Source organism: Tympanuchus pallidicinctus, unplaced genomic scaffold (genome assembly GCF_026119805.1).
Source record: "Tympanuchus pallidicinctus isolate F22 unplaced genomic scaffold, pur_lepc_1.0 scaffold6, whole genome shotgun sequence".
Lineage (NCBI taxonomy): Eukaryota > Metazoa > Chordata > Aves > Galliformes > Phasianidae > Tympanuchus > Tympanuchus pallidicinctus.
This window is the reverse complement of record NW_026294780.1, coordinates 5,171,247-5,198,287: the sequence shown is the minus strand read 5'-3', so window position 1 is coordinate 5,198,287 and position 27,041 is coordinate 5,171,247. Positions and strand designations below refer to the sequence as shown.

The window sequence follows — 27,041 nt, the reverse complement described above, 5'->3', positions numbered from 1 at the left end:
AACCATGCCAGGACTTGCAGTTGTATTGTAAGATCTTATATAGAAAAACATATTTTTGAATGAACAAGCAACCGCCACCTCTAACAGGCAAATACAACATACAGGATTTTCTGTAAATAGAAGAGAACTCCCAGTTGTAAATTAGTAACTACAGTTACTATGGGAATTTAATCACCCAAGAGCAAAGTTCTAGCTTTTTGATTTGTTTTGTTTCTTGTACATTGTACTTCTCAGTTAAAACAGTGATTTACAGAGTTGTGATAAGGTCTTGCTTGTAGGAACAGCACAGGTATTTGTGATCTCTATACTTGGATTAATCATTTTAAATAAAGGAGAATTTCCTATTTGCCAGTGTAACATCTTGCAAAAGTTACAGAACTGGCATGATGAATCTTTCAGAGTGATAATGCATTCAGTTAGAGGATCAGGGGAAAGATCTCTAAAGAATGCTAGAAACAAGCAGCCCCCAAATGCAGTCCACTTGGGCATTCTTTCCCTGCTGAGGACAAGAGTACTTCTTCCCATGAATGAAATGAAATGAAAACGAAATAAATGATGAAATCTGTTTTACTTATGTCTGCAGCCCCATCCTAGCATTTTGTTTTTCTGGGTATTTGTTTTCATGGGTATTTGCTGACCCCATGGTGGGACCCAGCACTGTGGATTTATATAAGGTCAAGAATAAATTCCATCTCAGGTAACCTACTGCTTATAGTTTCATGTCCATATTCTAATGTAATGTAGTATTACAGTACGTTATAAAAACAAACAGCAACAACAACAACCTAAAATGATGCTTAGGGCTAAAAGCGTCACCTTTCAACAATATTTGGAGGAAGAGTGAAAGAATGTTTCACTACAAAACACTGATAAAGCTTTAAAGCAATAACGGTGAAAGAATACAAAACATGTATGTACATATACATAAACTTTTTCTACCTATAAAACTGCAGATTCTAGAAATGATGACATAGCCAGAGGATCCAATTTGGGCAGATATGTTGTTTAAAAACATGAGTACATCAAATAAGTCAAGATGGTTCTAAAATCATTTGGCAGCTAGTATTAATAGGTGATTTTACATCATCTGTCTAATGAATCAGAAAAGTGTGAAACATTGCAAAAATACAGTCTACTAAGTACATACTTTTTATTTACAAGTTGTAATACAGAGTTACACCCTAGATGAGCACCCATAGCTTTAGTGACAAACAATGATCTTCCAAGCACAGGTTAGAAACCACTGGCACAGGTACTCAGATACTGAAAAGTCTACTGAGCTCTTAATGTTTTGCTCCTGTCCTTGCCTTAGAACTATTCCATAAGGTGATACTCCAATGTTTGGTGGACACCTCAAGAAGTACAGCACCATGATATTATAGCAGACAGGTCCTCCAACAAAGTTTTACAAGGAAATTATATCTATATGGGAGCCTGGCACCTCAGAATACTGGTACAAGGGGCTGCACAAAGGGAGAGACCATTTTATAACAGTGTAGAATTCACATTCAAGAAGGAACAACAACAAAAAAAAAAGTGAGGAAGAACAACAACAATATGATTTCTCATGAAGTTACATTTCCTACATGAGGGTAAGGAAGGGAAAAAATACAGAGCAAACAAAGCATTGGGAAAAATGTTTCACTTGAACCCTGGACTGCTTGGAAGAAAGGGTGGGCCAAGTCAAACAACGTATGCTTAATTCTGCCAAGTACAAATGAATACATGAAGGGAAGAGCCAGAAATTTGTTCACCTGAATAGAATGGCAGCAATGGCTGTGCAAGGTAGGACTGCAATCATCTCCTGGTAGGCAGTGATCCTGAAAATAATAAATTGAGTATAGTCACTAGCATGATGTTATAGTAAAAATATAACTCAGCCAATTATTTTATCTCTGTACAAGAGAGAGACCAGTGAGGTGATTTTACATCAAAGACAGGAATGGATAGGAATTGTACTGTTTTTCTGACCAAAAGGTGACAATTTTCAACATGAAGTTTAAAAACTGGAGAGAGGGCAGAAAAAAAAGCCAACACCATAATTCAAGAGTCAGAAAAGATATTTTATACTGAAAGAGCACTAGAGCTTATTCAAGACAAAGACAGCAGGAGATTAATTAGTGCATAAACCCTTGCGGAGAAAATAAAGGTTCTAGCTGATGAGTTTTGCTGAGACTGAGACAGAATTTGGAAGCTGGAGCATGCAAATACATATGCATGATGTCTGTAGTCAAGGTGATTTATGCTATAATGCTTCCAAGGAAAGAGCAATATGATTGACAATGAATGCCTAAAATGGAAGAAAATAAAGTATTGTAAAGAAACCAGTTATGGGGCTCCACAGAAAGACAGTCAGATGAAATTTAAAATTTTATCAGAACAACAAACACATCTGTGTGCCCGTGAACCAGCAATCAGTTGTTGGCATTACAGATAAAGTTCACTGCATTTTCCCAAGCAGATACAAGACACCTTTTTAAAAGCTACCTGACAGAGCTCCAGTAAAGCCAGTTTGAACACTCTCACTTAAAGTGTTCAAATAACCTGAGGATAACGGCTCTATACTTCAGGAAGCTTCTTTTCATCAAATCTTCCCTGTCTTTATGTCAAGACTGCTCTTAGTGTTCATCCCAATACACCTCCTCAGTACAGAAATTCTTCTGATCCATATAATACCAAAATAATCTTAAAATACTAATTTTATAGAGTGCCTCATCTTTGCATGGACAAAGGGAAATCTGATGATACTAAATTATTTTCAGTAGAATTCTTCCAGGCAAAGAATGACTACAAGTCACAATGCAGTCCCCAAAGTTTAACTGAACCAATAAATTATGAGGCTATTTACTAATTGGCTTGAAAATAGTCATTGATGTTACCACTTAATTTCAGCTGAAAAGTTCTGAAATGTCATTATTTACTAAAAACTTAATTAAAAAATGTCATTATTTACTAAAAACATTTACAATCGGAAGTATATTCCCATCAGTTTTTCAGCCTAGTACCTCCCACACAGAAGGTCATAGGACACTACAGAAATTCAGTCTAAACACTTCTGCTAAACGAAGCCAAATCCTACCGAGCCATAAGCAGTAGCAATAGGCCAGCCCAACTCTGTGTGGACGAATTTCACTCCATTAAACATTTTTAATTGTCTGTAAGCATTATCCAGAACTTGCCTTCTTCTGAAAGAGCACATTTCATGTGCATATTACACGACTGCCATAACACTTTTTTTTCTCCAAATTTATCAACCATTAACAGTAGTTTAATTGACTTAGAATGCAATTCATTCAACTTGAAATCTTGGTTTATCAAGTGGTTGGATTTGTAACAATTCCAATTCCAAACAGGCTTATATACCTTTTTCTAGGCACCTTGTCACACTCCACTTTTCTTTAGCTTTGACTACAGCAAGCTGAAAGCCCAGAACTGTGAGAAAATCAGTCCTTCCTCCCTCACTGCATCTTGGCTCCAGGCAGTTCCTCCAGCCTCTGAATATTTCACATGTTGAATATATTCCTAGATTGAAGTCTATCCTTCATAAAATACAATAGAGAAGAAAAAGGACAAACTGCCACTTCAAAAATATCTGCCCATGACCACAAACACTCACTGATCAAAGTAAATTATATCTCATATACCTTCGCCATCTCCAGACTGGAGGGGCCGCTACCACACACCCTTGCAGCTCAAGAGAGCTGAAAGAAACACCTCCTCCTTAAAGATGTTAGAGGGATAATACTGCTTAACCGTCAGGTGAGAATAACTGCTTGCTTTCTGCCTTCTGTAATGACATATTACACAACAGGTTCATCAAGTCCAATCACAACCTAACCAAACTACACTAACTCTAACAACCTTCTGCTAAATCATGTCCCTGAGTACCACATCCAAACGGTTTTCAAACACATCCAGGGACGGTGACCCAACAACCTCCCTGGGGAGCCTATTCCAATGCTTAACAACCCTTTCTATAAAGGATTGTTTCCTGATATCCAACCTAAACCTCCCCTGGCACAACTCGAGGCCAACATGTAATGGGATGTTGGTGGGCAAGTTCAGCCATAGCAGCCATGATGTCAAGGGCCAACGTCATAAAAGAGGGGGAATCACTTATGCTTTACAGTTGACAGTGCTTCAGAGTACCTCCTGGCTTTGGGCTGCCCCCTGTAGCACACACACACTGTATTTGCAGCTGAGAGAACATCAACACAGGAAGGCAGAGGACCGGAGGCAGGAAGGAAGGATGCAAACAAACTACAGGGAGCAGCAAAAGGAGTCCCACAGCTGGAGCAGCGTGCATCACACAGAAGCAATCAGGAGGCAAACTGCACTTGTTTTGCCACTGCAAAACCATGGCACCTCTTGAAAGAGCAATAAAGAAAGCAGATAGCCTGCCCCTCAGCCCCAAATCCTCAAAAGCCTAGGAGGCACGAAGGAGGGAAGGAAACAATTGTTGCTGACCGCTGCACGCTTCTCCAGCCCCACCCACGCTCTTTTTGCCCGTCCAAGCAGTAGCGGATAGCGAATGAAGTCCTTTTGTCCTGTGAGGCCTGGCTGCTCGAGATGTACTGGCCTGCTGGGAAAAGAGTATTGGAGCCTGCCAGGGAAGGGGGGAAAAGTCCATCCCAAGGATAAAATGGAAAACGGAGGCTTTTTTTTTTTTTTTTTTTTAAATATCAGCTCAGCTTTTACTCACTTTGTGCTCACTGCACTGTAAGGAATTAGTGCAATCTTTTCTCAATTTTTCAAAATGTTGTGTATAGATTGAATATGGATTTTTAAAAATACTTGCTATTTTGACAAGTTAGTTTTTGAGACTATTATCGTAGATATTTTTTTGTTGAATTAACCGGTGTTAGGTAATGTACATTACACATCTGTTTGTTTTTCACCCACAGAAGTGGAGACAGCATTAGTATGCATTTTTGTGCTTTGCTTTTATCTGCAGTGTAAGTCACTGTGTCTTTATAGGCTGTTTTGGCATTTTTGTGACTTTAAATCCCAAGCTAAAGGCATTACAGTAAGGCTGCTTTATTGCTAGTCTTTCAAACCAACCAATTTGGCAGGCTGAGTCACAGCAAAGCCTGCAATACCAAGAAAGAGCATTTTGTGATGGGACTTGAGTGCCCCAAAAGAGCTAGTGTTTATGGAAACCTTAGGGTTCCCTTAGCTTTTGGAATGAAGACTTATCACCAGTGGAGCCAGTCTCACTTTTGAAATCTAGGCTTAAAACAATTTCCTTCATTCAAACAGAGAAACAAAGTGCCCCAGAAAAACAACAGTATATTTGCAGAGAAATAAACTTCAACTTTCAGTATATGATGCTGCTTCCCTTGAGATGTGAAATGAAGTCCTTTCCATCATTACTGGTTGTGCTGAAATTTCACGAGCTCTCATCATAACCCTGTTCATGTGTTTTACAAATCAGGACTGAGCAATAGGTGGCAAAGAACAAGACAAGAAAACCCGCAAGACAGGTGATTGCTTTCCAGATGATTGATATCCAGCCCGTGAGTTGTCCTGAGGCAGTAGTGAATATAGTGAAGCCAATCATCTGATTATAAAGCCAGAGCTTCACTCTGAAAGCTTTCATCAATCACAGAGGTTATCTGACAGCTTTTCACTAAGCTGAAAAGCATTCCATAAAATAACCAAACCCATCATTTGAAAGGTGATGACTGCGGTCACTGTGGATTTCACAGTAAATAAACACCTTAATGGTGGCTTTCTGAAAGTATGCATATTTTTAAATGTTAAGAAACAAAATATAAACTTGAGCTTTTCCACCTAGAGTCTGTTAGCCCTTAGCATTTGTTTATTTTTCCTCGATAAAATTCTACAGAAATTGAAGGCCACTCTGTAGCATAGGTCACCCACTAGAAAGAGGTATAAACCACAGTCTTGTACTTGAAGAGCCCATGTTACCAATACAATACAGAATAGCTCATGCATGCCTTTTTTGAATTACGAGAGCTTTGAGAAATAGAAAAGACACCCTGTAATAAGCAAAGGCTGACATACCATTAACGATCTTAATCACTGTCTAGAAAGAGATTAGTGATTTCATAGAATTAAGTATCATAAGTAACTAGTTTATAAATAGTTTATCTTAGCAGTGATAAATAAGAAATAAATACCTAATGGATGTGTTGGCTATCTTTCAAATATTTCCTGAGCTTGTAAGAAAGTAAACTCTGCAGCTACGTCAGATGTTTGAGGTTTCTAAGTATTCCAGTCTTCTGCTGAGAGCAGTAGAAGAGAAAAAAAATAATCCTGTGAACACTGAAGAATACAGATAAGAGAAAAACTCCGAAGCAGTGATAGAATTATTTGTTCTTTATGATAGTAGCAGTTTTCTTAGGGATTACTTTTTTTTTTTTTTGTCAGTACATATAAAAATGCATAATCGATTACAAACTCTTATGTTGTGACACCGAATGGGAATTATGAGGCAATGCTGTGACCTTTCCAGTGTTGCGGTACAGGCAGATGTTGTGTGATTTTTTTCTTATAATCTTATTTTTGATGTTTCCAAATACTATCCTTTATTTCTGATATTTTGCTTTGCTCTCAAAATGCCATTTGTCAGAAGCTTGAGATTGTGCTCAAGTCCAGACATCACAGATGTTAATCCATGGGGTCAGGCAGATTCTGAAAAAGTTGCCTCGTTTTCTCCACGTAAAAGCACATTCTTGAAATACTGAAAATTGTATGTGATCTTCAATTGTATGTGCTGAATTCAAGCTGTAGCACTTGAGAAGTGTGTCCTCAGGTCTTCTTCTTTAAGCTTGAAAGATAGCTTTTTCAATGTAACACATGAACGTTGTACAAAAAGGTTTGATTGAACAGAGATCATTAGACCTCCAGTAACTTAAACTGCACATGCAAATGTTGCTTGTTACTACTGTGCTGAAAGTCTTTTGAGCATCGACATTCAGATTTTAGAGTGTTTGTAGGATGTTCTTCAAATCCAGTCCTTAATACTATTTATATAATCTCAAGCTATGACCAGCAGAAATCCAACTAAGTGAATACTGCTGTGGCTAAATAATAAAAATTGATTTTCACAAATCGTTTGAAATAGTTGTGTGTCAATTTGGAGAGGAAAGAAATATGGACAAACTGACTACTATTTTACAATCTGTCTGTTTCCAATCCTACTGTTGTATGATATGGTGTTCTACAACCATAGTGAGGTGTTTCTCTTCCTGAAGGAGTGAATCTATAAATGGTGCTATTTGATAGTTTTGTAGATTTAATTTGTATTGTCTGAACCAAAGATAGCTTTCCAAAACTCAACTTACACATGTGTGTTTCTACAAAAAATATAGTTGAGTTATAGATGAGTCAATTTATTAGTACAATACTCTTGAGAGCATATGAATATATTTAAATCTTGGGTAAGTAATTATGGCTAGTTCTGATACACATCTTTTGGAAGGAGTTTTAGGAAGGATGACCTATTCTCAATGACTTTCTCTCTGATAGGATTCTTTTTGATTCATTGCTGCTGCTCAGACAAAATTCATTCAATCTCATCACTACTGAGTATCTCTGTACCTCTCATAAGCATGAAACAATCTTGTTCCTTTAGAATTATGGCAGAAGTACATTCAAGACAGTGAGATATTAGCAAATAAGGTATTTCAGAGAGCATGCAACAGGACTGCTCTCAAAAAACACTGGCCAGCTGCCTGGCTCCCACTGGCACCCTCAGCATGAGAATGGAGGAAGCACTCCATTTCACTCCTCCAAAAACTTTTAGATCAAAATCATTCTAGTGCCAGGCTTCATAGAGCTTCTAATAGAGACATATATAGTTAGTTGTTTTTCAGAGCTTTCTAAAGATGCCTGTTTGACAGAATAGATTTTCTTGAAAGAAGGAATTTCAGAAAATGATAGAGTTGTCAAACTGATGGCTATTTCACAGGATGAGCAAAATTTGATACACATCTAACAAAAATCCACTACAATCCATCCATTCTGCCCAGAATTCTGCTGGAGGGAATGAATGGCAAGTCTGCTTGGATTTACTCTCTTACCTCAAGGGATAACTGATTAAATATTTCAGAATAGGAATAATCTATTACAGAAAAATGATTTCCACATCTATTCACATTTCGGTTTTTTTTCATTTTTCTTCCCTGTTTTTTTTTTTTTTTTTTTTTTTTTTAAAGGGTGCATATTGGCAGAGGCTGCCACTGACTTCAGCATGTAGGCTTCGCTTGAGTTAGCAAGACAGGAGTTTATCCTCTCTCCCTTCATGACTCACCACTGAGCGTCCTGCAGAAGGAGAGCAGGAGCCCATCATAAGGGATGCTGAGAGATTCCTAGAGGCAGAACATGAGCAAGAGATTCAGTGACTTCGCTGTGATTTCTCAAAAAACTAATCAGATGGAGGGCCTAGCCCAATTCACAAGCAATTTCAGAGTGAAATAAATGAGGAAGCAACACAGACCAGGTTGAGGTATACAGTATATCTCTATGTGCAGATTTGTCCCAGTGGTGGAAAAGTTTCTGTCTTGATAGCTGTGAGGCTCCCAGAGAAATGCATCTGTCAAGGCCTAACCATGCAATAGTTTGTAGGGCTTTCACTGACCTAATGTTATTTGGTTGAAGAAAGCATGAGCTGTTTATCCAAGCCATCTTAAATACGCTAAAACTATGAGTTATGCAGTCTAAAGGGCTACAGTAACCATCACAACACAGCACAAAATCTTGCTTAGAGGCATTCCTTATCCTTGGAGGCTATTTAGTCAACCTTTTACTGATTCAAATGTGTTTTGCCTAGAATATAAATCATGTTATTTTTTTCCCTTTCATGTCACTATTTCACTCTAGCAACAGTTTTGTTGACACACTTTGCGCAGCTTCAAAGGATCTTTGTTCCTAGGCCCAGTATCCCAGGGCTGCTAACCACAAGCCTAGTGTCAGTAAATGAAACCCTGAGTGATGTAGAAACTGGGAGTAGCAGTATTCACTGGAGCAGTTTCAATCTAATAATAATGTACTGGTTTATAAAAGATATACAATGCCCGCCTTTGCCTTGTTGTATCATGATGTATGGTTTGACTAAGGAAGGCCAAATGCTGTGAACATGAGGACCCAAACCTCAAGGTTCCTGAGCATAGCAGAAATGACTTATTTTACATACAGAAAGAGTTTATAAAACTTACCTTGTGAAGAAGTAAAGCAAACATATTTTTTTTTCTCTCTCAAATTGGCTCCAACAATTACTACCTGGTTTTATTTTCTACTGCAGGGTTGTTGTACTACAAACTCACAGAGGTCTTCCACTGATTGCTTGTTTTAAACCATGTGTAAATAATTTCCATGTACTCTTAATGATTCAAACCTGTGATTAACTGCTACTTGGCCAAGAAAAGAAGTTAACTGACGACTGAAAATAGAGGTAAAAATTACACATTCTAGGATATTAATCGCAAGTACAGAAAAATATCTATATATATCATTTCCGTTTACCATCTTCATATGTTTAGGCCAGCATCTTAGTCCAAATGTCACCCGTATTCATACTTACTTTTCTATTTGAATAACAAAATGTATCACCTGCAGCACTGTTGCCTCTGTTCTTCCTTATGACTGTTCCTGTCTCAAGAGGAGATTGCCCCTGAAGAAGGATGCAGTCATTTGCAGTGAGCATGGATGTGCCTAGATTTAGCCCAGACAGTGTGTTCAGCTCAAAGAGGCACCTGAAGTCCTGTAGAAGGCACTTCATGGCTAGTAAAGTGTACTTTTCACAATAATAAATACTAAAATTCCACCCAGTTCTCTTTCAGGTGCTGAAATGACCTCTGGGGAGCTCACCATTACTACTTTGGATATACATACATTATCAGGGTATCTACTGTCTTTGGCTTGAACTTTCGTGTTCAAAATGTGCCTCCAGATGAGTTAATCCCTTCTTCAGCCTGAGAATGATGCTTGTCTCATGCCATTCCTTCTGGTGGGACACTGGCAGACAACAGCTGTCTGCTTTCATTAGACAAAAATAACAAACCTTATTTTTTGGAAGACAAAAATTATACTTGCACCAGTAGCATGCATGTAAGGAAGACTGGAATTTGAAAATATATTTAATACCCTAGGGCAGCTGAGATAACTTCTCAAATTAACAAATTAGCAAATCTCATCCCTTACAAAGGTGTATCATAACATAGAAGTCTATGTCTGAATTACATGTCTAAGCTCTCACTTTAGATGATAGTCCACAGCAATGCAGCTTACCAAATGCAAATCCTTGCCTTCATTGAAGCGTACAGCTCAATAACTTGAATTTATAAACAAGAAGGCAGAATGTGTTGAACTAGAAGGTCCCCAGGGTTGAAAATTTCTTATTTAACTCCTGTAACATTTTTAGGCTCAAACAGGTCTGTGTTAAACATATGCACCTTGTACTCTACATTATGATACATTATCACAGCAAAGCAATTCCAAGTTCATCACAACTCCACATCTGCCTTCATTCCATATACCTTTCCAAATAAATGTTAAATTACCACAGAGTGTGCTTTCCAACATCATACATGCATGAATGTTAGTAAGGAATGGCTGTAGAAAACATATGAAGCATCAAATGACCCTCAAGAAAACAGGCAGTTTTCTGCAGCACTGTGTAGCCTTCTCTGTAAACAGGAAGAAAAGGATGGAAGATCTGTTTGTTTTAAGAATGCCTGTATTGACCATCCTCTGCCTTCAGGCTTCTCTCATAACTGGGTTAGAATTGCCTCTATGGACATAGATAAAATCATAACAGCTACATTTTGTACACATTCTGTGCACTCTAAGTATGTTAGAGCCATAAACTACTGTAATGTAATTTAAAGACTGCCATCTCTGAAATTTCTTCTCCTGCTGCTGCCATTTTTTTTATAGTGTTGTAAATAGCATTTTTGCAGAATTTACAATACTGCCAATGAATGAGAAACCTCTTAAAAAGCTGACAGTTTTAGATCACTTCACAGCTATTCGTTTAAAAAATAACTACTTAATGACCTTATTCCCAGAATTACGTATGTAAATAGGTTTCTGTCAACTCACAAGTGGCCAGAGAACAAAGCGCTTGTTAAGGAACAATGTGATACTAGAAGAGATTAATGAGCTTCTGCGTATGGATCCTTTAAACCCCCTGCTTTGCAAGTAAGAGATACTTACAGTACTTTAAAAAATCCATGTATTTTTTTCTCAGTGTTCTGTGGATTTGCATGAAAATCAGTTTGGTTGAGCTACTGAGGAATTAACAGGACTGACAAAACAGTTGCGATAAAATTATCCTAATAAACTCATTGACTGCCTGCTCGGATGGGGTCATTGGAGGATCGTCGATGACTAGGAAAACCCTGTTACACCTGCTGCTTCACCCTGTGGGGGTGATATTGATTGTAATTAATTTGCATTTGGTTGCGCCTGTGTGCTGTCGTGCTCATTAAAGAGACCTCTGCCTGATGTTGTTGGTAGTGCAGGTTAAACAACATTGAGTACCCAAGAGGTAACACCCAGTACTGTTAACAGAAAGACTGTCCCAAAGTCCGTAGTCCCAGAACAGGTTAAGCCAATGTACACAGGGCCTCTTTGGTGTGTTTCCTACATTCTTTATGATCTGCAGGATCCCTAATGATCGGCGGCCATGAAGTAAGAACAACTTAGAAAGTTTGAATTGTAGATTGAGTTATTGGGTGGTTCAGAATCTCCCCAGATAGTTTGCTCTTCACTGAAAAGGTAAGTGAACAGATCTCGATGAGTACTGCTATTAATAACCTTTCTGGAATCATATTTTTATAAATGATTGTGTTCTAAATGAGTTTAATGTTGCTTGTGCCACATTAGCTCGGTTTAATTACTCATGAGCAACAGAACAGTACAAACAAGACCTGAATATGATGAGTCCTGTGATGGTCTGTGAGTCAAAAAGAAAAGCATAGCAGGCACAGCAGAAGAGCCATGCCTGAAACTGCTGGGAAGTACAGCATGACTTGTCATGGACTGATTGGCAACATGTGCCAATATGTGCTTATAAAACTCCTAGTAAAGGAGAGTGGGGGCTGGAATGACATTGTTAGGTGGCTGTTTGACAGCATATGAAAGAAGAGGACTGGAGGGGTGATAGTGCTACACGAGATGCCCAGAGGCTGACCTTGAGACTACAGGGAACAAAGCTTTCATTCACCTTGATACCTGTACTTTCATGGGCAAACACCAGTGACCAGTGCCAATTCTAGCTCTTGTACCCTCTAGCCCCAAACAGGCACCCTACAGTGCTATTAAGTGCTCCTATCAAAGAAAAAAAAAGGGTTTAGTTATATACACAGGTCTTAGACTCACATATTTTTAAAGGTATTAAAAAACCAAGGGTGTAAAATCCTTGGCTTGAGAATGGAAGTGAGTCTCAGATCTTGGAAAAAAAAAATTAAAAAACAAGAAATGTCCTGCCATAAATTCTTGTAAAGAAAATGTTGGATATTGAATATGAACTTTAAATCTAGCCAAGAAAGAAGAAGTGAAATCAAATAAATTCAAATATGAAATAAAGTGCATATTCTTAACCATGGAGTAATTAAGCAAGAATCTGGTATACATGAAATGATGGATTCACTTCATCCCTTGAAGTTTTCACAGTAGGACTGAGCGTTTTTCTCAATGAAGTGAGCAGTGAAGGGGCGTCTGGGTGCTCATCTGGGAGCAACAGTCTATGAAATGCATGAGATCACAGCATGCAATACATCATTGCTTTTAAGCTGTAGGACTTTTTATTTGCCTGTAGGTTTCTCAATGGATGAACTGAGAGAAACAAGGAGGCAAATAAAAGCAAAATAAGCTAAATATTTACCAAAGGAGATAAATGAGTCCTAGCCATTTTTAGGGCACCCACATAACTTATGTGACCTGTGCTCAAATGACTTTGTACTTGTGTGACCATCAATATCACTATGCACTTGCTAGTGCTGCTAATGCTGCTAGTGCTGCTGAGGAAGTTGGTTGCAATAGGGCTTTGGAAAACAATTTTTTTTTCCTTTTTGTATTCTCCATAAAAAGAAACTGACTGCAAGCAGAAGACACCTTTCCTCAGAAAGCAGTGGCAGATCCAGCTTATATGTATCCAAACTTCATGCCTCAACTAAGTAGTGACTTCTGATGAAGAAGCCCCAGGCTAACCAGCTGCCATCATCACTGCTGTTGGAGGGACTAGCTACAAGGAAGGAAGCTACTTTTAGAGGAGATTCTATGAGGAAATATTCTGGAGGTAGGAGGAAAAGTTGTCTGCAAAAATATATTACAGGGATATCTAGCATTGCCATTAACTGTAAAAAAGAAAGGAAACCTTAATTCCTGAATGACTTACAAATTCCGAAGCAAAAAAAATGAACCAACCACAACTTCTAAATATACATTCGTAAACAACAAAAGATAAGTTGTATAATTACTGGTAAAAGTCTAATGTTATTACATTTCAGTGTAATTGAATTATTCATTCAGTTGTTAGCGTATGCAAGTTAAAACACGCTCTTCAGATCATACTGTTCTCCCTCCCTGAGAATGTCCAGTCTAAAGACACCTTCACCAAATACTGTGCAACTTACTGGAACTATTCTCAAATAAAATCTCCATTAACAACAAAAACAAAAAACCTAAACAAACAATCCATTAATAAACACCCCCCAAAGAAAATATTCATGATCTAAAACCTTGGGTAACTTCAGTTATTTCCTTTATAGGTCAGCAAGTTTATCATCACTTTCTTTATCACACCAACAGAACGGGAACATCCCACAACAGGGCTGCAGCCACGGCTTCCAGATGATGTTATACACAGACAGCTGCTGTGGGACTGCAGTCAGTGTCCTGCGGTGCTCTTCAATGGCTCTCCCAATCCGCTTGATTACAGTGTCAAAGAGGAGCTCGGTGTCAGCTGACAGAGGCTGGGACTCAGAAGGGTCTCGTGAGAGGTCAAACAGCAGTGGAGGGTCATGATGGGTCACGCCTTCCCCAAAACATGGGCAAAATCCTCTGTCGTAACAAGCCCCAGCCCCGAGTGGACGGAAGTTTGGGGTTACATAATGAGCCTTCCAGACAGCTCCACCTGCCAGGAAAGAAAAAAGGCTCAGAATGATATTGATGGTTATTATCACCAAGCATCAGAGGACTGAATGTTTTCCTAGAGTTTATTTTTGTGAGATGGGTTTGCACATTGGGTCTACATTAACTACTCGATAGAGTTTTGTAATTTCATTTAAATTGAATGACACAAAATATAAACTAATACTGTAAAATGATTTCTGATTTTTCTAAATTTCGTCAAAATTTTCAGCAAATATCACTTATGCCTATTTTTGTTATTTTACATAGACAAGAAGAAAAGATTTGGGGTTTTCATGGCTTGTTCCTTGTTAGGGTAGAAGGACAGACAAAGGACTGAGACAAAGACTTCTGCCTGAGCCAAGGAAGGCATGGATTCTCCAGACCTTGCATTCAAATAGATGGATGGACAAGACCCATCCTGAACTCCAGTGTTCTGCTTGGTACAACAGCTTACTACTGCTTGTGTCGCATACTTAGAAGCCATGAGCAAATACTTTGTCACAAAAGTACAGGCAATGTTCTTTATCATCTTACACATGGAGCTATTTGGAAAGTTTGAATTCCTTCCGAAAATGGGTAAACAAATCTGTCCTACTGTAGACTAAATTGAGGTCTTGGGCAATAATAATTGTACTCACTGTCCTTCTGGTGCCATCGCACAGCATGTAAATGAGTGCCACAGTAATGAAACAGGAACTTGTGCTCTGAGTGCTCAACTGTTCCTTGTAGTAAAGGCATCAAATCCCGGCCATCAATTACTCTAACAGAAAAAATGGAGATCATCAGATTGGGGACAGCTGTTCAGTTCTATATTCCCTCTGGACACCTCTGGTTGGAATTGACAGCTCTGAACAAAGAAGATGCTTGTAGACTATAAGCAGATGTTGAATCTCAAATGCAGAGAAGAGGTGACTGAGCTAGAATGACTTATGTGCCTAGAAAAGGAGCAGGAGTGGAAAAGAAAATGTCAGACCCTTAGAATATATTTCAGAAATAGGTTTTCTATTATATTGAGAGAAAAGGAGGAATAAGGACACTTGTTTGTACCTGTCCTGAGGTACTACTCCTCCAGCCAAATGAACTACTGTGGGATAAATGTCCATAAGGCTGGTAGGTTCACTGATCACTTTGCCTGCAGGTAACACTCCTGGCCATCTAAATATTCCTGGGACGCGGATTCCTCCTTCCCAGCCTCCCATAGCTTTTCCACCTTTCCTTAGAAAAAAAAAAAAAAAAAAAAGCCCCCACATTTTCATTAAAATAAATGCTTAATTTAAAATAAAAAGAAATTTTAGATGAATGCTCTGTATTAGCATAAACTCTCTATCTTATCTTCTTGAGTCTTCCTCTTAGAGTTTACCACTAAGCTCCTTCTCATTAGCACCACTGATAAAGTATTGACTCAATCACTCCTTAAGTTACCTTCTACTCTCACTCCTTTTTGTTGTTTTATAAGCATGTTGCAACATTAGAACTCAATGTGGATAAAATTTTTAGGTATAAAGTGATTTCCCAACACTGTTCTCCTCCTTTGCAACCATATGAAATACTTGCTGCAGTTAAAGCAAAGTTTCAGATATTATCATATTTATGGATGTTAAGCATGCGTAATAACGATTAATTTGTGATCAGTTGCCCCTTAAGGAAGTGCCAGTTTGAAAATCATGGAACTATTTGCACATACTAGTTTTTGCACATTTTTCTATGCATAATTATCAACTCCCAGTGATAAAAACCTGTTAATTCTGAAACATGCAGTCTTACCTAAGCTTTAGTGGTACCCTGAATACTGTAGTAGTTGTTGCTGGGTTGTCACCATCTTACCTCTGTATATTCCATTCCAACCACCCAGCTGCCTTTTGCCTTCTTGTCTCTCCAGCCATCCACCATGATCAGAGGCAAAGTAAACTAGTGTATTTTTTTTCAAACCTTCCCTGTCAATAGCATCTAGAACCTGCCCTGCAAACACAAGAATGCATATATATTTAAAAATTAAAAATATAGTTCACACAATATACCTTTTAGCCTCTGACTTGCAAACATTTATCTATGTATGTATGGTCAATGTTTAAAAGAAAAGTTTTGCAGGACGGAGATTTACATTTGTTATTTCACTGTCTACAAAAGCAAAAAATGGTGATATGCTGTAAATGTTTTTATAATTAGCATTTTAGAAAAGGAGTGCAAGAATGACAGTTACAGACCAGGAGCCTCTACTGTAAAGGAGAGAATTATGTAAGTAAAACGTTATTCAAGGCCTCAAAAACTTAGATTCTGCATTTGCAGAATGGAAAGGCTCACTTGATCAAAGACTCTAGAAAATAAAAAGCTAACAGTGTAAACCAACAGTGACAGATATTAGGACTTTTTTTCTCCCCGCTGTTAATTCTGTTCCTTGTTCTACTCACAGCTGCATTTTTATTATAAAATGCGTTATTACACTTCATTGTGCACAGCTAGACATTAAGTAGCTGGAGCCACTTTTATCTGCTGGTGACTTACCCACCATCCAGTCCATCTCCTCTACATTGTCTCCATATAAGCCATGGCTACTCTTCCCAAGAAACTTCTCTGATGTGAGTAGAGGGGTGTGAGAGTGTAAAAATGAAAGAAAGAGGAGGAATGGCTTGTGCTTATTTCTAAAAAACAGAAATCAACACTTGGTTACTAAGAGCAAGGGTCTCAGTACTTACAGAGCTCAGTCATAATGGAAAATGGTATTATGATTTACATACATATTCCAATAGTAAACTCAGAAACGTCTTACAACGATTTGGATCTGTCTGCAAAATACTGGGGTTTTTTTGTTTTTTTGTTTTTTTGTTTTTTTTTTCCCCATTGAGTCACGCATAGAAAAGTTTCATACTGAGGTTCCACTTTCTGCTATTGCAAACTATCACAGTGGTACTGAAATGAAGCGGTTTGTCACCTGCCAGTGACTTCCCACACAAGTCTGCATGATATAGCTAATTCATTGCTTTTCTTTCCCTTGCTGGCAAACACATTTCTCCTATCATCTGCCATTAAAGAGAACTGGCCCTAACATGGAGCACAGTTGAACCTTACTACTGACTGGCTGCCAGCCTGTTTTGACCCCATTTAGTAGAACTGGCCCCTCAGACAGTTGTTTACCCATCACATTATGTTTTTGTCTAGCTGCATGTGTGACATTTTGTCCTGAAGGATACCGAGAGAAACAGATACTGTGAGAAACAGCTCTACTGAAATCCAGAAAGATTACATTAACTGGCTTCCCTTTGACAACTAAATGGGTAGCTTTGTCAAAAGAAAAGAGATTAAGTTGATTAAAAAGGACTTTCCCCTCATGAACCCATGTTGGCTGTAGCCAATTACTGCACTGTCTTTTGTTTTAGTACTATAGAATCATTATTAGCATATATTACTATTTGTTATTCTATCTTCTGTTAAAGAATATACAGAGACTTCACAGAGGAAAATGCTGTTTAAAAGTTTAAAGACATGCAGAAAACCAGAATAAGTGTTTGTAACAGAAATTCACATTACCTTTCAATAAATGAAATGGCCTCTCTCAAAATAAAAGATGTAGTCCTTTCTGTCACCATTGGCTGCTCAGTGACTTCATGGTTTCTCATTATAATGCAGTTCCAATATCTTACAAATCCATAACTTGAGAACCAGGACACAAAAAAAAGGAGACTAAACAGAGCAAGGCAGGTCACCGTTTTCCAGTGAACAGAAAACAAGCCGGTGAGTTTCCCTAGGGCAGTGGTGAGCGTAGCGAGGGCAATCATCTGAGTATAAAGCCAAACTTTCCTTCTGAAGGCTCTATCCATCTCTGGTTCTTCTGTTGTTTGGCAGTCACTTATTAGTGTAAAAGGCATCCCATAGAAATAATCAAACCCATGGTTCAAAGGGTGATGACAATGGTCATTTCGGTGTTCACAGTTAACACCTAGATGCCACTTCCCTGAAAATACATATTATTAAAAGGTAAAGACATAATATGTAAAAATGAGCTTTTCTTCATTAAAACATTTCTCAAAAAAATGTTTTGTTTTTTTTTTTCTTGCTTCTGGCAACTTCTTCATCCCACAGATACATACTTAAGTATGCATGGATAAAATGGGGTGTATCTTATAACTGATGAACGTTAACCACTGTAAATTATAAATTTCCACCAGAGTTATTGGTTCTCTGTATACATATTCATGTCTTGATCAAGTAGCTATGATCAAATACAAATAAGTCTGGACTATGAAAAGAACTAGATATATGGAAACAATCAGTTTTTCATAATTCTACAAAATGTATGGCCTTCTTGAAGATGAAATGGTATGAAATGGGAGAAGGGGGACCATTGGAAAGCACATGGAAAAATAACACTGTTCTATTGTCTTTTTACTTTCAAGATGCTATGAAGACTCGCTTTCATAAAGTTTTTAATAACTTAATGGAAGGATTTCAGCAAGACTCAGTGATGCATGGTGTGCATCAAATAGCATACATCTCAACAGTGGTTTTGTCAGGTAAACCACAGGATCCAGGGCTTACGCTCAAGAGGTCAAGATTCATCATGAACCTGTATATGTTTAAGTCAGTTTGTTGATAATATTATCTCCATATCCTGAATGAGAATATATATACATATATTTTGCTGTATATTTGTATTTAATCATAAACAGTCAAAGTGTTTTTCTTTTAACGTCTTCAAACATCAAAAGGAAGACCTCATGGCATTTTACAATACCATATGTTCTTTTTTTTTATGATCAGATGTTCACTATTATGATGAATGACACATCAAAATTATCTTTTCCTTCCTTTTTAAGTTTATGCAATCAGACTGGTTAGGTACTTACACAGAAACACAACAAGTCAGCTCCTTTGGCTCAAACACTGAGGCTCAAGAACATCTGAATGAAATGACAGGAGTCTTGTGCAGGAGGTGCAGCTTAATTACTTCTTACAACCTCTAATGCAATGGAGTCCTTGGATGTCAAATTTATAGATCAAAATGAACCCTCAGAATTTTACTGAAAAAACTAATTAAAAAAAAAACTAAAGAACTATGCACTTACTGAAATACATCATCCTAAACAAAGAAAGAAAGTTACTTTTTTTGGATGTTAATATAAAGAAAGGGGAAAGCTATATTCTAGGTGCATGAATTATTTACAGCCAAAATCTATATTCAGTTTACCTCTTAACATATTTAGAACCAGCTGTAAAATGAAACAGGTTTGTAATAAATATGTAGATGTATTGGTCATAAATACGGGTGCAGCTAAAGTATCCTTGGACTTCAGATGTACTTTGACACCTTAATCTCTAGTTGAGTTTGATAAAGGTTTCTGACATGCTCCAAAAAGCTCAAAACTACAGAAGTTAAATTGTCTAATAAGGATAAATTATTCCCTGAGGGTGTATGTTATACAGCAGTGGCTTTATGACTTACAAGGACTCTACAAAGCATTTCCTGACATCAAACCACAGTTTATCAGTAGGATTTAACTATGCAATTAAACTGATTGTGCTCAGAACAAAGCAATGACAAACCACTCAGCTGCAGCAATTAAGTGGCCATTCAATTGTAATGATATGGACAGATGTTATTTAAGATTTCTTGTTTCATGACTTGAATGTTATTTATTCTTATGGTTTCTTCTGGTAGTTTTTTATTTTGCTTTTATGTCACTATACCACCTAAAAAGTTCATATAATCAGAATCTGTGAATCTAGATAAACTACATGACTAAAAGACACTCTCAGGGAGGTGAATCAACAGGAGGGGAATCAAATCTTTGAAAGGATAGGTAACAGCAGGATAAGGGGAAATGGTTTTAAGTTGGAGGAGGGAAGACTGAGGTTAGATGTCAGGGGGAAGTTCTTTACATAGAGAGTGGTGAGGTGCTGGAACAGGCTGCCCAGAGAGGCTGTGGATGCCCCGTCCCTGGAGGTGTTCAAGGCCAGGTTGGATGGGGTCCTGGGCAGCCTGGTTTAGTATTAAATGTGGAGGTTGGTGGCCCTGCATGTGGCAGGGGGTTGGAGATTCATGATCCTTGAGGTCCCTTCCAACCCTGGCCATTCTGTGATTCTGTGATAGCTGAAATGCCAGGGAAAATGGTGGCCCATTTTGCTAGATACCTCCCAGGTGGGATGCAGCAGTCTCCCCACAGGGCAATTCTTTTTCAAAGTGGGGACAAATCTGATTATTTCATTAGTGATTAAACGCTGATGCCAAGCTGAAGAACTTGGCTAATGGGCACAGGCTGTTTTACGATATTGCTACAAATCCAACAGAAAGATTTGTTAATATAGAACTTAAAATGTTTAGAAGGCTTTACTTTGTTTGCTGTTGTTCTTTATTTCTCCAATTTATTCTGCTGGATGAATATAAATCCATTGCTGCAAACATTTTTTCGCAGTAAATTCAGTTTACTTGCACAACTGTTGTTTTTTTTTGTGTCAGTCATAGATTTTTGCTATGGGCATTTAGAGGCTTGGATGAAGTAGGGCAAATCATTGAATATTAATCTCCAGAACTTTTGTGTTTCCTCAGTTCTGCAGTGCCATGTGACATATCTAAGATGTGATTTATCTAAGATAAATAATCATAATCATTTGAAACTGCATCGTGAGGAAAAGTTACAACTATATTAAAAAAGCCTGTAAAATATAAAGTAAAATGGGATTTCTATTAATGCTGAAGGATGTAATGTTTTGTGGGTTTTGCTTAAATACTGGTGAACTACAAAGGCATGATGTACTTAAAAAGAAGTAATTGCTTTGTTTCTGTTTTTGAAAGACCAAATCCCATGACATTTTGAACTGATTCCGCTGTTTTAAGCAGCAGCTGTTCCCTTCTGTGCAAGTTGCGAGTCTGCTGTTTTCCAAACAAACCATAAATATGCATATTTACATGAAACTCATGCATTTGCTTTCTTGTTAAATAGCACTGGAATATCCTGTAGAATGGCATTCAGTTAATATATTTAACAACATATTTTCCAATATATTTTTTGATGACCTAATGTCAACATGCTTGAAAGCAGGCCAAGAGTAGAGGTCATTCTTTTTGTCAGACATTTCTTCTTTTATGAGATTCTTTTTGGTCAGAACATGCTATGCTAGGATCAGGAAATACAAATATTACTGCTGAGGTATAGGCATTTGCTAAAGAAACCAATGGGTTTGAGTGAGATTTATGAGTGAAACACAGTGTAAGCCATTATGTATTAGGAGGAAATTTCTTTCTCAGACAGTGATGAGGCATTGGCATAATTTGCCCAGAGAAGCTGTGGTGCCCCATCCCTGGAGGTGCTCAAGGGCAGGTTGGATGGGGCCCTGGGCAGCCTAAGCTGGAGGATGGCAGCCCTGACCATGGCAGGGGTTGTGGCTGGGTGGGCTTTGAGGTCCATTCCCACCTAAGCCATTCTGTAATTCTATGACTGATCCAGTGATTCACAAACGTTTCCATACCGATTAGTCCTGTGCTGTAGCCTTGTTGCTGCAGTATTTTGGCAAAAGTGGTCTCATTTGGAGGGAGCCCTCCTGAGCCACCATTCCAAAAAATAACACGGTAATTGTTTATAGCATCCATTCCTGCAAAATAATAGTAAAAAAAAAAACTCAATAAGTATAACTGGTAGTTTTATTAAATGGACTTCCTTGTTTCCTGGTTTCATTGGTATTACAGGGTTAAATATTTATCCTAATGCTGTTAGCTTGGGGACATGAATCTAGGACACTGAACAAGGACAAGAAAGAGTTAAATCTCTCCACTGCATAATACCTATCCTCTGCAGCTCACACTGCACCATTTTAATCTGCACTGGCACAGTTACACAGATGTATTTATATGTTGCAGTAACATCCAGGCTGCAAGCAGTGCACTGGCCTAGTGTGGTGGTGAGGACAGGGAGCACAGGAGGGAGATTTTGGACCTCTGTCACCCTCAAACTCCATCTTGCATATGGCTGCCTGGGAACTCAAAATGCTCTGCAGAGTGGCAGAGCTACTACTGTATGGCTGCTGAAACCCACAGAGAAGCTACATGGCACTATGGTCTTCTCCACATCTACAGGTTTATACCCTGTTACTCAACTTTATATACTGACATAACCCTGTCATATGTAATGTAAAGTATGAAATGCCATGGAAGCACTGCATGTCTTGGCCTTGCTGTTACAGTGGGAGACAAGGTCTATACAAGTGCATGTGCATTTTCCAGTCTCAGTGCAAGTTATCAGTACAAAAATAGGATTACATATTGGCTTCAAAATGCCTCAGGAATGAAGACAGTGAGGATCATTTGCAATAGGAACCAGTAATACAGTCACTGCCAGAAACATACAGAGCTACTTGTTTATCATACTTCTTCAGTTCAAGAAAGCATTTTGATAGAATAGTAGTTTTAAATCAAAAACAGAACTGAGAAAAATAATACAGCTGTCAAACTGTAATTATGTAGGACAGATGCATTCTGATCCACAGATAACAAATCTGTTCTGCAAACAACTTGCTCTGCACCCAGACTAGAGGGAACAAACAGAAATCTACAGAGATCTCTGCAGATCTTTGTAATGACTTACCTGAAGGTAATAAGCAGTACCAATTCCATTCTAGCTGCGCTAGAGCACCAAAAGGCAAACAGAGTTACTAGGTGATGGGGAGCAATCTACTCTGCAGAGCTGACTTTCCCCCTGCCCCCTCAAGGCTGGTTCATTGTACCCCATAAATACAGATGCAACATCAAAGGTATTAGACCTAGCTGCCTTCATGTCCACAGCACTCTCATTTCTTTTGTGGTGATCATATAGCACTGTTCCATTCAGCAATAAAGTAATGTTTAAAGGCCACTTGGCTGTGCAAAGCAAACCTGATCGAATGGGATATCTGCCAGTGAGAAACGCTGCTCTGCTGGGGGTGCAAAGTGGAGCTGCAGAGATGTGTTGGGTCAGCTTCACTCCTTCCCTTGCCAGGCGATCAATGTTTGGAGTCCTAAAAGCACAACCAGCATTGTCAGATATCAATTGTAGAGCCTTCAAAGGAATGGGAATGAGGAATAATACACTTACCTCTGTTTTAGGAATCTTTTTTGTACTTGAATTATTTTATCTTTTTTATTTTATTCAAGATTAGATTTTTTCTCCCCTTCATTAAAAAGAAAAAAAAGCTGTCTGGATACATTTCAAGACAATTATTCCTTCTTATTTCTTACCATTTCATATGCTACTGAGGTTGTTCGTGAATGGCACCCCACTACTATTGAAGAAAAGAACTCAAGCCTTGAGGATATCTTACGCTAGAGGCCAAGCCATGCAGAGATGACTGTCAGAAACTTGCTGGTTGGTGTTGATCAGGGTGAGATTCTGATAACTTTTCTGGCTTAGCAGGGTAATCACACAAAGTTTGGTGACAAGCTGGTAGAAGGCCAAAAGGCATTAATGTGGCATGATTTCCAAAGAAAAGGCAAACTCTATGTCCTCAAATTTGTAAACAGAAGTATTTCCTATTAACATAATTCACATCAGTGATTCGCTTGATGAATGACAAAGCACTTGAAAGAGGAGACAGTATTTCTATCTTCAGATACATGCAAGTGCTTAGCGTTTCTCAGTTTACATATTCCCAGATAAGAACAGCTCTGCATAGCAGAGCTGGCCCTGGGAATGCCCTCTAGGGTGTAAGATACTCCAGGTAGTGTTATTTACATTTACATAGTGACTCCCATAGGAAATCTCCCCATTTCTGCAGTAAATGAATTTGAAGACTGCTGTAATGGCTGGTGATGGGCAGAAGACTGAAGGCTTGCATCAAATATCAGCTCTGTTCTTAATATGCTGTTTCCTTACCTGATAGTATCATTCCCGTAGCAACCTACATCCCCTATACCAAGATCATCAGCCAACAACAGGACAAAGTTTGGCTGAGTGATAATGGAAGGCTGTGTCATTAGTGGCTGCAGAAGCAGACTGAAAAGCAGGGCTTTGAGCAGGCATGTCCTGAAACACAGGAGAAGGAAGGAAGCCAATGATCTGACCATTCATCCCTCTAATATTACAGTGGTAAAAGCAAGAACCAACCAATCAAACAAACAGAAAATCAGATTGTGAGTATGCTTTACAGAAAGCCCATTCTTTTATAATACAGTGTTCTGTCATTATTAAAGTTAGATGGCTTCAGATTTAATAATAATATTAAAATATTTCATGAACTTTTTCGTACCAATGTGACATTTGTTGCCAAATCATTTCTGCAATTGTAGCGTTCAGATCCTGTAAAACCAAGAGAAAGAGCCTGGTTAAATCTGCATCTTTCTAGTTGTCACTGCCATAAAAATAGATTAAAAAAAACTTAATCAAAGCCCATCAGCATCCATTTACTTGCTTTAGTTTGACTTTGATCAGCTTGTAAATGAAGAAGAGCAAAAGCATTAGTATTATTTTTATTGATAGGATGTCTTCATTTCTTAGAGGAATTTTGCTCTTTTGTGAAGTTGTTACACTTAAAATAGCAAAATAATTCTCCTTTATTACACAGCTCAGCTTTTTAAAAAATAGTATTTAGTCAAAAGGAAGTCACAATCTTTTTGAAATCCCATCTTTTCTATCATTTATTTTTTCTGTAATCACTATGATAGTAACAACCTTCTGCTTCTTCACATAACGTGCCAAGTTTCCTTTCAGGCTCATGAGATAAATCTTCAGCCATATAATCTCTAGTCATACTCTTTCAATGAAGAACAGAAGACACTACATTCATGTCCTCTTATTGTATGACTTCAAACTCCAAGCTGAGCTTTTTTCACCTTTGTATGTATCAGATTTTGGGGTTCTGTGCTATTTCTCCCCTCTGTCTACAGCCTTCTGCAAAGGTTCCTATGGGGATTTTTCTTCGACTATGAGGGCAAGACAAACTGTTTTAAAGTTAGAAAAATGATCCTCTATCCCAGGCTTTTCAATAGAATCCTTTCAATTTTATCTCGTGTCTTGTGGAACCACCCCATGTCCCACTTTTCAAAATTGTGCTGGTTTAACATTTTGTTTCCCAGAAACGATAATATTTAGCATTTTAGTTAGTAATCATGGTTAATACATTTTATTCCTCAGTGTTATAAGCTTCAATGGGAAAATTTACTCCTCTATACTTAGAAAATCATTATTCGGCCATTTACAATACCTCAGTACTGATACAACATTGCTATCTACACACTCAGACTTCTGCACCACGGCTTTTGTCTTTGCTGCAAGACAGATATTGGGGTACACTGCAGTTTTATATATGCATACTATATGCCTCCAAAAGTCAAAATTAATGGGATGTGGAAATACTCAAATTTAGGTGTAATTTCTTATCTCAACCTGCCTGTGCTTCATAGTTGGATTATCTTGCTTCAAAGCATGGGGTGGAACTCCAGGCTGGACTTCTTAGAAGCTGGCTGTGAATAGCAGGCAACATACAGAAAACAGCTTGCTGCACTGCCTGACAGTTACTCCTGCCTGGCCACTGCCTCACTGACGGCAGTGGGAATGCTGCCACAGAAACCTTGGTAGCTCCTGGGGGGTATGAGGGCTTGTCGGAGAAGTTCTCCTAGTTCATTAGCTTTTCAAGAAGTCAGCAGGGGCCCTGTTGTGGGCAGCCAGCTTCTCTCAGGCCTGGCTTTGAGTGCTTTGGAGAACCAACACATTGAGGGGCCTCCATGGCCAAGCTGCCACAAGCAGCTGCTCTGCACCTGAACTGAACCCAGCTGGAAGCAAAGTTCTCCTCCTGTCTCATTAGTTAGCACCTCCAGGAGTAGTATCTCTTTCTTCATCCATTTTAATAATCCTGAGGAGAAACAGCTTGCAAATCTTCTATAGTTTATTGTTTTCCTTTACTGACTGAACTTGTAAAATCTCTTTACTTCTCTATCAAAATTCTCACAAGATAAACATTTACATTTTCAGCTACACCGAGATTCACATTTCCCAACAGCAGCAGCCAGTTGTGACATCAGCTTGGCAGCGCTCCTCGAAAGCTCTCACAAGTTATATTCCATTCAGTTTGGTCCTTCTCAGTCTGTGAAAATTTCTTCTAAAATTTCCTAATTTATAGACTTCATTTAGGTAAAACCAAACAAAACAAAGACAAAACCAAAAAACAACAAAACAGGCACATTCAGGATAAATATTCTGCAGCTAACCACTCTCACTTTGAACACAGACATGAATGAGAACAATGCTGTTGTTAAGGGAAATGCCTTCTGAACACTTCCTTGAGATATTTTTATCTACAGCAGCAAGAAACTTTTCCAAATGCCCATTAAAATGTTCCTGTGCATTTCCAGAGACAGCAAGGGAATATGAATACGGTACCTGGCAGTATCAGGTTAGGCTCAATGCAGGCAGCTGAGGCACTGGACTGTGATCTTTCAGCCGACTTAAAACCATTCCAAACTTTTCAGCATGACCACTGCTACAGCAGTGCAGCTTCCCGCATCTGTTCTGAAGGCAGTCCTTAAATCTGCCCTGGCTGCTCATGCGCACTTCCCCCCAAGAAAAGCCGTGCTCTACCACACTTGGATGGGCTGACTTGTGCTGGGGTCCCTCAAGCTGTGTGTTCCTGCTGCCATCTGCACAATGGCAACATTCATGCAGGCAACAGGGTTGGGCTGGCATGCCAGAGGTGCAGCTGAATGGCTGCTTGCCCAGCCACTGGTTTCTCACGGGAAGCATACAATCTCCTTCAGGTCTGACATGCTCCAATAAAGATGCAGTAACAGCTCCTAATAAACCTCTCCTCACTTCCACTCAGAAAAAAAACAAAACAAAGCAAAACAAAACAGAAAAGTGCTGTACTTACAAAGCAGTATTTCTTTGCCTGTGGAAATTGAGCACAAATCTTCACTTTATAGCAGCCCTGAGTGCCTGCAGCAATGACAGTGTCACCCTGCATTTGCAGTAGGATGCAGACTT

The 27,041-nt window shown here is 38.6% G+C and overlaps 2 protein-coding genes and 2 long non-coding RNA genes across 9 annotated transcripts in view; 2 read left to right on the top strand and 2 right to left on the bottom strand.

Moving 5' to 3' along the window:
* The window catches only part of LOC128071715 (arylsulfatase D-like), a 13,814-nt gene extending 9,210 nt beyond the window's left edge, over positions 1-4,604 (bottom strand). The window contains exons 1-2 of one of the 3 annotated variants that reach the window (XM_052664714.1): positions 4,468-4,604; positions 1,755-1,820 (exon numbers count right to left, since the gene is read on the bottom strand). In XM_052664714.1, the coding sequence (XP_052520674.1) occupies positions 1,755-1,801 (47 nt within the window). In that variant the 5' untranslated portion in view covers positions 1,802-1,820; positions 4,468-4,604. Of the gene's footprint in view, positions 1-1,754; positions 1,827-3,363; positions 3,535-4,467 lie in introns of those variants that run through there. The other 2 variants (XM_052664715.1, XM_052664716.1) reach the window with 2 other exon arrangements.
* Positions 1-14,297, top strand: part of LOC128071725 (uncharacterized) — a 23,268-nt gene extending 8,971 nt beyond the window's left edge. The window contains exon 2 of the long non-coding RNA XR_008201996.1: positions 13,971-14,297. This is a non-coding gene — a long non-coding RNA (uncharacterized LOC128071725). The remainder of the gene's footprint in view (positions 1-13,970) is intronic.
* LOC128071713 (arylsulfatase D-like) lies at positions 3,833-27,041 on the bottom strand. Of its 4 annotated transcripts, XR_008201992.1 has the most exons (12): positions 26,929-27,041; positions 24,313-24,362; positions 23,940-24,089; positions 22,964-23,085; positions 21,565-21,687; positions 17,629-18,052; positions 16,606-16,742; positions 15,928-16,062; positions 15,151-15,313; positions 14,742-14,863; positions 13,396-14,104; positions 3,833-3,842 (listed from the first exon to the last, which is right to left on the bottom strand). XR_008201992.1 is itself a non-coding variant. In XM_052664704.1 (11 exons), exons 1-11 carry the CDS (start codon positions 27,019-27,021, stop codon positions 13,734-13,736), a joined length of 1,890 nt encoding a protein of 629 aa, XP_052520664.1. In that variant the 5' UTR covers positions 27,022-27,041; the 3' UTR covers positions 12,751-13,733. The 4 variants fall into 4 exon arrangements, 3 of the variants coding, with proteins under 3 accessions (XP_052520664.1, XP_052520665.1, XP_052520666.1); XM_052664704.1 differs by lacking the exon at positions 3,833-3,842 and having other exon boundaries at positions 12,751-14,104; XM_052664705.1 differs by lacking the exons at positions 3,833-3,842; positions 26,929-27,041 and adding an exon at positions 26,442-26,722 and having other exon boundaries at positions 12,751-14,104.
* Positions 11,448-13,851, top strand: LOC128071722 (uncharacterized). Its single transcript, XR_008201993.1, has 3 exons — positions 11,448-11,745; positions 13,060-13,267; positions 13,740-13,851. It is a non-coding gene; the product is annotated as an uncharacterized LOC128071722 (long non-coding RNA).

Excerpts from the sequence above, each read along its gene's own strand:
- LOC128071713 (XM_052664704.1), bottom strand. The coding sequence starts at position 27,021 with ATGCAGGGTGACACTGTCATTGCTGCAGGCACTCAGGGCTGCTATAAA. Across the intron at positions 18,053-21,564 it reads CTACAGCACAGGACTAATCG|GGAAGTGGCATCTAGGTGTT; the intron begins GTATGGAAACGT and ends ATGTATTTTCAG. Across the intron at positions 14,105-14,741 it reads GCGATGGCACCAGAAGGACA|GTGGAGCTGTCTGGAAGGCT; the intron begins GTGAGTACAATT and ends CTTTCCTGGCAG.